This window comes from Hevea brasiliensis, chromosome 1 (assembly GCF_030052815.1).
Source record: "Hevea brasiliensis isolate MT/VB/25A 57/8 chromosome 1, ASM3005281v1, whole genome shotgun sequence".
NCBI classification, from domain to species: Eukaryota; Viridiplantae; Streptophyta; class Magnoliopsida; order Malpighiales; family Euphorbiaceae; genus Hevea; species Hevea brasiliensis.
In genome coordinates, this window is record NC_079493.1 from 111,137,253 (window position 1) to 111,149,247 (window position 11,995).

At 35.1% G+C, this 11,995-nt stretch overlaps 1 protein-coding gene across 1 annotated transcript in view; it reads right to left on the reverse strand.

Moving 5' to 3' along the window:
• LOC110664809 (uncharacterized) overlaps positions 1-11,995 on the reverse strand; it is a 46,504-nt gene that overhangs the window by 14,556 nt on the left and 19,953 nt on the right. Inside the window, exon 6 of the mRNA XM_058147272.1 lies at positions 30-307. Coding sequence (XP_058003255.1) covers positions 30-307 — 278 coding nt within the window. The remainder of the gene's footprint in view (positions 1-29; positions 308-11,995) is intronic.

Consider the following 11,995-nt stretch of genomic DNA (forward strand, 5'->3'; position numbering starts at 1 on the left):
GAATCAAATAAGGAAGTCCAAAAATATACCTATCCAGAGCCATATTTCTAGTTTGCCCACAGCCAAGGCTAAGCACAACAAGCCAGCGGTCAACAACTCTAGCAGCAGTAGCTCCTTCATACAAGTTCACATCTATCACATGCAATTTAACTGCAGAATTTGAGCTGCTAAATAACCTTGATATTTGGAACTTCCTCCACTTCTTTTCTGAAAATGGGTTCCTTATGGTAGCAGATGATGAGTCAACACAAACCGAATAATCCTGGCATAGTTGTTCACTTCCTTCATCCCATGTTGAGAAAGAGACCTGAAAATGTATTAAATATTTTTACATTGTCAATTTTGAAGTTTATAAAAACAAATTACCCAAGCGGATAAAAGATAATTTGAACACACAAGTCAATAACATGAAGGGTTCAATTCAACTTTCTAAAGCATAGCAGTAGGGAAAAAAGTTTGGTTAACTTTTGCAGAACCACAAATAAAAAGTTATGAGACATTAAAAATGCTAAGAAACAAACTACATGAAGACAATGGTAAGTAATGCAACCAATAACAAAAGAAAACCACCACATAAAAACAGAGGAATCTAACTTAATGCAAGCTAGAAATATTAACTTAAAAGAACAAAATGGAAAATAAAGATTTTTCATTTAGTTTTATTTACACTTTAAACAAGGAATTTAAATTATTTGTCCTAGGCTTACTTATTTGCTACAAATACAGCGCTGATTGCCATGTGCAGCAGAAAAGGTGCGCAATGATCTAGGTAAACCATAGACACCTAGTTCACGCCCCCAACAGCACACCACAAACCACCACACCGCCCCCAACAGCACAAAGGTAAAAAAATATGAAAATATAAACAGCACCGTGATACTGAACATGAGTGAGAATTGAACTGGAGTTCCCATTTTTTTTTTTTTTTTTTTTTTTTTTTTTTTTTTTTTTTTCACACAATGGTAAAGAGAGAGAAGATAAATAATGTTTTGATTGGAAAACAGCAAGGGAAATACAATTATTGAATCTCGATCACAGAATTGTTGCTGCTGGTGTGTGTGGTGGGCTATCACAGTCAACAACAACAACAATGGGGGGGGGAAATAGTGATGTTTAAGAAGAGGAATGTGGATCCTAAAGTTATGTTGTTGATGGAAGCATGGACCCTTAAGATAATGGAAATGTGGACCATAAGTGGATTTAAGATTTTTTCTTTTATGAAAAAGATTTACAGAATTTCTAGACTTGATAGAGTTGGATGGTGGCTAATGATAAGCCACAGAATACTTTAGCCCTAGTTTAGTTGTAGGAAACATTTTCTGGTTTCATTTTCCAGTTTTCTCTCTTTTTTAGCTTTCTAAGTTTCTATTTTGAAAACTGGAAAACACGATTACTTATTAAAATTTTCAATTCTCTATTTTCTGTTTTAACTTTTTGAATATATTTGTACTATGTTTTATTAAATATTATTTTATTGACAATATTAATTAGTCAAATTTAAATATATAAATAATTTCACTGTCCAATCATTTAAATGTATTTTTTAATTTAAAGATAAGTATTCGAAATTTAATATAACGAGGACAATTATTATAAAGCTATTCAGTTTAATATTATATATATATATATATATATATATATATATATATATATATATATATATATATATATATATATTATGAAAAAAAAATTAAAAAGGGCCAAAAGAATACGAATCAGAAGCAAGATTTGAAAAGTAGTTAATTTCTCCAACCTTGGTTTAACATGCGTGACCGTGTGAGCAATATGTAATATCAAATGAAGAAAACTTGAAAAAAAAAAAAGAAGAAAAGAAAAGAAAAGGCAAGAAATGTTGATACTGGGATTCAATTCTAGCAATGAAGCATTTAACTTGTGGAAAACCACATGTTTTCCGTAACTCTGGGTCATAAAGGAAAACTTAGAAAGAAAAATTTAGGTAGTTATTCAACTATTAGTTTAAATTTGGAATTTGGATAAATTAATTCTTAGTTTTCCATTTAGAAAATTGTTATAACTAAACAATAAACTCTACTTTTCAGTTTCCTTGGAACAATTTTCTGGAAAACAAAACTTGTTTTCCACACTAAACAAGTCATTACTGTTTTGAATTGGAATATATATATATATATATAGAAACACGCGCACACACACACACACACACACAGATATTGATAATTACAGAGATGATAAATTTTCTATTATAAAAAGAGAGTCCAAGTTATTGGCTCTATGACCAATATTAATCACAGTCCATGACAACGTCCCTTCACATTCCATTTAGTGGCTCTATATAATTTCTCATTTTAGATAACAAATATTCAACAAATGCTTAGCTTATGGCAAATTTAGCAATAAAAAGCTTAACACCACAAATAAGTGTAATAAACATACAACGATCCAAATAAGTTTGACAAAAAAGGCTATCCATGGTAAGTGATACACATAAAAATTTAATTTAGGGGGTGATTGACTAATAAGATCATTCCATAACTATAAAAACAAAAACATTCAATGAATATAATTACAAAAATAAAAACACTTTTTCTTTTAATAAATTAGCTTGCTAAAAATTAAATGGAATTGCTAGCAATTCAAAAATACAATGAATGTTTAATATTATGAATTACTGAACTTAAAATATATCGATGGTCTAAAATTAAAAAGTTCGTCCAATTTATTTCAAATATAATTTTTTCAAAACAATGATGAAAAGCAAATTCAATTAAATTATAGATTAAACAAAATAAATGACCTGGTTCTAACTTCTAATATTATGAAAGAAATGAAAGCAAAAGCTTTTTTCTAACCTAAGTAGGAAGAAATTTTAACAATGGAAAGATTCCAATAATAGCAATGAGATTATAAGAAGAAAACCACTAAAATTTAAATTGATAAAAAAATGATAAGAGAATTGTGTTAAACTTGCCTTTGATGATCTTTTCTAATAATTTAAATTTCAAAGAATAAAAGTTAGTAATTGAGGATTTGTTGGAAGAGAAAAACAGTAAAATAGAACTAATGAAAAAGAAGAGGCCAAGTTGCAATGATGATTTCATTTTTTTTTTTTATAAGAGGGTTTGTATTTCATTGTTGGTATAATTCTTTTAATAGGATAGTAATAAAGAATTCAGGATTTTTTTTATAAAATTATTAATAAACCCCAAAAAGCTTTTAAAATACTCAAGGGGTCCAGTGCCTTACCGAAATTTGACAGCAGTAATATACTAATTTTTTTGAAAAAATTATCACTAAAATCCTAAAAAGTTTTAAAATTCTAGGGGGCCCAATGCAGCAATTCCCCTTTTGGCCTAGGTACATAACAATCCGTTAACCCCATCCAACTATCATTAGGGGTGGCAATTTTAGGTAAGACCCATGAACATGACACAAAAATAAAGAATTTGAGTTGGGCTTATTCATGTTTATGTTGAAACCATGTCAACCTGTTTACAGTGTTGTTAAAGGCGCTCCAAGGCGCCAAGCCAAGCGACTCTCCAGCGCCTCACCTAGCTCCGCTTGGCCTTGGTTGCATGAGGCGACTGCTTGGGAGAAAAAGGCGCAGGGTGCAAGGTGAGGGAGGCAACACCTTTGTTACATAATGTTTACTTTCTTTTTTTTTTTTTTTATCCCTTTAAACTAGCAAAGAGTTAACAAAAACCCTAAACGAGGCTATTATTTCAGCTAGTGACGCCCACAACTACTTGAGAAAGGGAAAAAAGAAACTAAGGTATGTCTCTCTCCCTCATCCTTCCTCTTATGACACTTTATTATTTGTGTCGACCCATGATCTGCAAACTGTTTTGACCTATTAATTCACAAATTATATTGTTAGAAAATGATAAATTAGTAAATATAAATTTAATTTTTTAATATGTTAGAGCTTTATTATAGTTGATTTTTCTTTTCTTTAGTAAAATTTATTTAATTTATGAATTTATATAAAAAGTTACAAATTATATTGTTTTACAAGTATTTTTTTGTTAAAATATTAATTAGCTAAATATTGAAGTATTGTTTATTTAGTTAATGTTATATTGCATATTTTTATATATTATTACATTTATCTATAATTAAAATTAATGTGTAAGCTCCATAAAATATATAAATTTATAAAGATTAAAAGCATTGAATCACGTCAAAACCTGTCAAATAAGTTATATTATTTTGCGTCGTGTCAAATCATGTTAAATGGATCGAGCAATGTCAAATCGTGTTAACTGAATTGAGCCATGTCAAATCATGTTAAATAAAAAGAGACGTGTTAAAAGGGTTGTGTCGTGTTAAATTAACCCAACACAATTTAATATTAATCATAACTCTGCCTAAGTAGTTTATGCTTAGCCGATCCCAAGCACAGATAAAGGAGGAGGATTGCAGTAGGTGACAACCAGCGTAAAAATTTCGTCACAACTCATGATATGGATTCAAATTATATAAACGTTGGGGCGTCCTACTACTTACTACGCGCTACATCGGAGTCCAGGTGTAGTGAAAAATATGCAAAAATGTAGGACGTTCACCGAAAGCGACGCGCCATGCCGATGCCCGAGTATGGTGTTAAATGAGCAAGGGTTCCCACATCATGGACGGGTGTGGGTAAAGAAGTTAGTCCATAAGACAGATAGTAGAACAGATAGTGAAACAGAACACAACACAAGATAGGCATAGAGAACAATAGAAAATATCATAGAAAAAAGAGATCAATTAGGAAGGAACAAGATAGAAGGAGAATCAGGGTTGGTACTTGGAATGTTGGATCACTTACAGGAAAATTAATGGAGCTTGTGGATACCTTGAAAAGGAGAAGGGTGAATATTGCTTGCATTCAGGAGACTAAACGGGTATGAGAGAAAGTAAGGATGTAGGTAATTCAGGGTACAAATTGTGGTTTACCGGAAAGGAGAGGAACAAGAACGGAGTGGGCATAATCATAAACAGGACATTGAAAGATGCTGTAATAACCGTGAAAAGAGTAGGAGATAGAATTATACTAGTAAAGCTAGTACTAAAAGGAGAAACAATAAATGTAGTTAGTGCTTATACCCCACAAATAGGACTAGATAGTGAGTAAATAAAGATTTTGAGAAGATATTGATGATCTAATGCAAAGCATACCGAATGAAGAGAATGTTTTCATGGGTAGATATTTGAATGGACATGTAGGAAGTGATAGGCAAGGTTATGAGAATATTCATGGAGGTTTTGGTTTTGGAAGCCGAAATGAGGAGAGAAAAAGCATCCTAGATTTTGCTATGGCATACGACCTAATACTAGCAAATACCTACTTTATAAAAAGAGAGTCACATTTAGTGACTTTCAAAAGTGGATAACATAGAAGCCAAATTGACTTCCTCTTAACCAGAAAGACAAATAAAGCTCTATGCAAGGATTGCAAGGTCATTCCAGGAGAGGCTTTAACAAGTCAACATCGGTTAGTTGTCTTGAATGTCAAGTTTAGAAACAAATCAAGTAATGTTAGAAGAAATAGTATAGCTCGAACAAAGAGATGAGAGTTCAAAGGAGTAAAGCAAGTGAAGTTCAAAAATGAGCTTCTCGAGTCCGAAGAATGGAAGTTGGATGTGGAGGCCAATGGTATGTGGATACAGATAGCATCAAAGATTAGAGAAGTAAGTAGACAAGTACTTGGAGAGTCTAGAGGATATGGATCACCCTCAAAAGAGAGATGGTGGTTGAATGAAGAAATACAAAAGGCCGTCAAGAGAAAGAGGGAATGGTATAAGAAATTACCTAAGTGTGATAATAATGAGGCATATGAACAATACAAGATAGCAAAAAAAGAGGCAAAAAATGCAGTATGTCAAGCAAGAGCGCAGGCCTCTGAAAAGTTATATGAGAAACTTAAAACTAAAGAAGGGGAGAAAGATATTTATAGATTAGCAAGGAGGAGAGAAAAGAAATATCAAGATCTCAATCAAGTTAGGTGCATTAAGGATAAAGAAGGAAAAGTGTTGGTGAAAGATGAGGACATTAAAAAAATATGGAGAAATTATTTCGATGATCTCTTTAATAATGTCAAAATGGTAATAGCGTGAAGATAGACTACAGAGCAATAGAAAAGAATGTGAATTATACTAGAAGGATTAGATCTTTAGAAGTAAAGGAAGCACTTAAGAGAATGAAAGTGGGTAAAGCCTGTGGACCCGATGAAATACCAATTGAAGTTTGGAAGTATTTGGGAGATATGAGAGTGGCATGGTTAACTAAATTGTTTAATAAGATTCTAAACTCAAAGAAAATGCCTAAAGAATTGAGGAAGAGTATTTTAGTACCTATTTTTAAAAATAAGAGAGACATATAGAATTGCTCAAACTATAGGGGAAGTAAACTCATGAGCCATACTATGAAGTTGTGGGAGAGAGTTATGGAACATCGACTACGTCATGACACTTCTATCTCTCCCAATTAATTTAGCTTCATGCCCAATCGTTCAACTATAGAAGTGATCTTTCTCATTAGAAGTTTGATGGAGAAATATAGAGATGTAAAGAAAGATCTACACATGGTTTTTATCGATTTGGAGAAGGCTTATGATAGTGTTCCAAGAAATGCCTTATGGAGATTGTTAGAACAAAAGAGGAAATCTATTAGGTTCATACAAGTGTTGAAAGATATGTATGAAGGAGCAACTACTATTGTGCGCACAGTGGGAGGGGACACAAGAGATTTTCCTATCTCAATTGGATTACACCAAGGTTCAGCTATAAGCCCTTACCTTTTTACATTAGTTTTAGATGAATTGATGAAACATACACAAGAGAGTATTCCTTAGTGCATGATGTTTGCGGATGATATAATTTTAATAGATGAGACGCGAGAAAGAGTCAATAGAAAACTAGAGCATTGAAAAAGTACTCTAGAGTCAAAGGGCTTTAAGTTAAGTAGAACGAAGACAGAATACATGCATTGCAAGTTCAGTGAAGGCCGAACTGGTGATAGAGAATGAGTTAGATTGAATGAAGTGGTACTATCCCAAAGTAATCACTTTAAATATCTCAGCCCAATCCTTCAAGTAGATGGGGGATGTGAGGAGGATGTTAGTCATAAGATTGAAGTCGGATAGTTAAAATGGAGACGTGCCACGGAAGTTTTATGTGATCGCAAGATTCCCAATAAGTTGAAAGAAAAATTTTACCGTATAGCCATACGACCGGCCATGTTATATAGTAGTGAATGTTGGGAACTGAAAGAGTCGTATGTGTCTAAGATAAGAGTTGCGAAGATGAGAATGTTAAAGTGGATGAGTAGCCATACTAGACTAGATAAAGTCCGTAACGAGAGTATTAGAGAAAAGGTAGGAGTGGTGCCAATTGAGTATAAGTTGAGAGAAGAGAGATTGAGGTGGCTACGGAGGCTCCAGTTAAACAAGTAAAGCACATTAGGTTAGAGGATAAAAAGAAAAGGAGTAGACCTAAACTGACTTCGAGGAGAGTAGTACAACATGACCTAGAAGCATTACACAATTCCGAGAATTTAACCCAAAATCGTTTAGAGTAGAAAAAGAATATTCATATAGTTAACCCCAAATTTTTGGGATAAAGGCTTAGTTGAGTTGAGTTAATATTAATCGTATCGTGTCATGTTGTGTAACCTATATAATAAAAGTGTCCTGTTTGTGGTTAAATTTTTGGCACGATTCATTAACTGTATTATATTCGTGTCAACCCTTAATTGTGCTTGTATTGTATTCTTGTCGAAATGAACTCGACTCGTCAACCCGAATTGCCATCCCGAACTATCATGACTCATGTTCTAGGTAACTATGACCTGTGTTATGGAAAGTCAATCACTATGTTATGGAAAGTCAACCACTATATTATTTCTCTGTATATTTTGTATTCTGTATTCCTATTTAAGATTTCTTATTTAGGATTTCTTCCTAATTAGTAGAATACAATTATAGGAATCAATTATATATATATACCCATGTACAGATTAATTGAAATCAAAGAGAATCATCTCTTTCTACATGGTATCAGAGCAGGTCATCAATCTAGGGTGACTATTTGTTCTCACTATCCAGCTCAGGAGAGACCTTGGCCGCCGACCGGCTGTTTCAACCCCGATCAACATCGCCGGCGTCGCCTCAACCCCCTCATTCCACCACTGTGTGTTGTTGCCTGATCCAGTAGGTTTGCCTGATCCACATTAAGGGAATTCTGAGGTTTGGCTCTCAAATCCTATTTCGGTATTTGCTTGATTTGTGATTTTGGGTTATTTTGCTGCTATAAGCACTTTGGATTAGCGTTTCAGTTAGTTTTCTTTGTCTCAACAAATGGTAGACAATAAGAATGTTATTTCTGATGTGATTCCGGTGATGACTAAGATCACGGAACATAAACTTAATGGTTCGAATTACATGGAGTGGAGTAAGACTGTTAGGGTCTATTTGCGTAGCATTGATAAGGATGATCACCTTACTAAAGATCCACCCACTGATAATACACGACAAACTTAGCTAAGGGAGGATGCTCGGTTGTTTTTGCAGCTTCGGAACTCGATTCATAGTGAGGTAATTAGTTTAATTAATCACTGTGAATTTGTTAAGGAATTGATGGATTACTTAGATTTTCTGTATTCTGGTAAAGGAAATATCTCCCGTATTTATGATGTTTGTAAGGCATTCTACCGTGCTGAGAAAGAGGATAAGTCTCTCATGGCTTATTTTATGGATTTTAAACGGGTATATGAGGAACTTAATGCATTGTTGCCTTTTAGTCCTGATGTGAAAGTTCAGCAGGCCCAACGGGAGCAACTGGCTGTTATGAGTTTTCTTGCAGGCCTTCCTTCAGAGTATGAGACTGCCAAATCTCAGATTCTCTCTAATTCTGAGATTTCCTCTTTGCATGAAATATTCACACGGATCCTTCGTACAGAGAGTACTCAATCTTCACAGCCTGCCAGTAGTACTCTTATTAGCCGTAATCCAAATGGACAACAGGGTAATAGAAGAGGAAGTAAAGAAGGAATTACAGGGAACAGAAGTAATCAGCGTAATGGAGAGGCTAGTTCTAATCAGGACTCAAGAGGAGTCATTTGTTATTACTGCCATGAGCCTGGCCATACAAAATATAATTGTCCGCAACTTCAGAGAAAAAATCAGCGATCACAGATGGCAAATATGGTAGCAGAGAATTCTACAGTATCTTCCTCTGAGAAAACTATTTTGGTATCTGCAGAGAATTTTGCACAATTTTCCCAGTATCAGGCATCTCTAAAGCCTACCAGTTCCCCTGTCACTGCGATTGCTGAGTCAGGTAAATCCACTACATGCCTTGTGTCTTCTTCATCCAAATGGGTTATTGATTCTGATGCGACAGATCACATGTCAGGTAATTCTAGTCTTCTATCTGCTTTTTAGTCTAATCTCACTTCCTCTACTGTTACTTTAGCTGATGGTTCTACTTCTTGTCTCATGGGTTCTGGAACTACGAACCCGACTTCGTCAATTTCTGTCTTCTGTTTTGTGTCTACCAAAATTCTCTTTTAATCTACTTTCTGTTAGTAAACTTACTTGTAACTTAAATTATTCTGTTTCCTTTTTTTCTGACCAGTGTTTGTTTCAGGATCTTACGACGAAGCAGATTATTGTTAGAGGACGCGAGTCAGGTGGTCTCTACATTCTGGAAAATCATGTACCGCGGTGGCTTGTTTGCTCCAGTACCTTAACACCTCTTGAAGCTCATTGTAGATTGGGTCATCCTTCTTTGTCTACCATGAAGAAGCTGTGTCCTCAATTTCAGTCTTTATCAGTACTAGAATGTGAGTCGTGTCAGTTTGCAAAACATCATCGTTTGCCTTCTGTGTCTAGAGTCAATAAACGGGCTTCATCCCCTTTTGAGTTGGTTCATTCTGATGTTTGGGGTCCTTGTTCTGTTACATCTAAAACTGGATTTCGTTATTTTGTTACTTTTGTTGATGATTACTCTCGTGTTACCTGGTTATATTTAATGAAGAATCGTTCTGAGTTGTTTTCTATCTTTTATGCCTTTTGTAATGAAATCAAAACTCAATTTAATATGTCTGTGCGCATATTAAGAAGTGACAATGCCAAAGAATACTTTTCAGCACAATTTCAGCCTTATATGACACAAAATGGCATTCTTCATCAGTCTTCCTGTGTGGATACCCCATCCCAAAATGGCGTGGCCGAAAGAAAAAATCGTCATCTTCTTGAGGTAACTCGTGCTCTTCTTTTTCAGATGAAAGTACCTAAACACTTTTGGGCAGATGCAGTTTCTACGGCATGTTTTTTTATCAATCGTATGCCATCTTCTGTCCTTAATGGGGATATTCCTTATACTACTTTGTTTCCTACAAAATCTTTGTTCCCTATTGAATCCCGTATTTTTTGTTGTACCTGTTTTGTGCGTGATGTTCGTCCACAGGTTACTAAATTGGATCCAAAATCTCTCAAATGTGTCTTCCTTGTGTACTCCCTGCTCCAAAAAGGGCACCGTTGTTTCTCTCCTACTCTTAATCGTTATCTTGTTTTTGCAGATGTCACATTTTTTGGGTCCACTCCATTTTTTCCTCCATCATCTGTGTATGAGAGTCAGGGGGAGGATGATGATCTCTTAATATATACTGTCCAACCAATGTCTAGTCCTCCCCACAGCTTGTTCTTTCTGTCTCTAGACCTACTCGACATCCCATTGTTCATATTTATTCTAGGAGATTAGAGATTCCTGACTCAGATCCTCCACCAGCTACTTCATTAGGAGATTCTGTACCTCATACTGATCATGATTCTGATCTAGACTTACCCATTGCTCTTCGTAAAGATAAACGTTCATGTACTTACCCTATCTCTTCTTTTGTTTCTTATAATCAATTGTCTTCTTGTTCTCGGTGTTTTATTACTTCTTTAGACTCTGTTCCTATCCCTAATACTGTTGATGAGGCACTGTCTCATCCTGGCTGGTGTGATGCTATGAAAGAGGAAATGGAGGCTTTAGATGCTAATGGTACATGGGAACATGGGAACTATTGCCTTTGCCCACTGGTAAGAAAGCTATTGGTTGCAAATGGGTATTTACAGTAAAGGTAAATCCTGATGGTTCTGTGGCTAGGTTAAAAGCACGCCTTGTAGCAAAAGGATATATGCTCAGACATATGGGGTTGATTACTCTGATACTTTTTCTCCTGTAGCTAAACTTACTTCTATTCGCTTATTTATCTCTTTAGCAGCTACATATGATTGGCCCCTGCATCAATTGGATATCAAGAATGCTTTCCTTCATGATGATCTTCAGGAGGAGGTGTATATGGAGCAACCACCTGGGTTTGTTGCTCAAGGGGAGTTGGGTAAAGTTTGTAGGCTTCGGAAATCTCTTTATGGCTTGAAACAAAGTCCTAGGGCATGGTTTGAGAAATTCAGTGAAGCAGTATAGGAATTTGGTATGCAAAAGAGTAAGTGTGATCACTCAGTATTTTATAGGCAATCTAAGGCTGGTCTAATTCTCTTGGTAGTCTATGTGGATGACATTGTCATCACTGGGAGTGACTCTGCAGGTATTTCATCTCTTAAAACCTTCCTCCAATCCCAGTTTCAGACCAAAGACTTGGGATTGTTAAAGTATTTCTTGGGTATCGAAGTTATGAGAAGTAAGAAGGGTATTTTCTTGTCTCAAAGAAAATATGTCCTCGATCTATTGACAGAGACAGGAAAATTAGGTGCTAAGCCTTGTAGCGCACCAATGACTCCAACTTTACAAGCATTAGCGAGGATAGTGAGTTGTTTGAAGATCCAGAGAGATACAGGAGATTGGTAGGAAAATTGAACTACCTTACAGTCACTCGTCCTGACATTGCTTATGCCGTTAGTGTGGTAAGTCAGTTTATGTCTTCCCCAACTGTTGCTCATTGGGAAGCCTTAAAACAAATCTTGTGTTATCTGAAGGGCGCTCCAGGAAGAGGTTTGCTATATGGTAATCATGGGCATTTGAATGTTGAA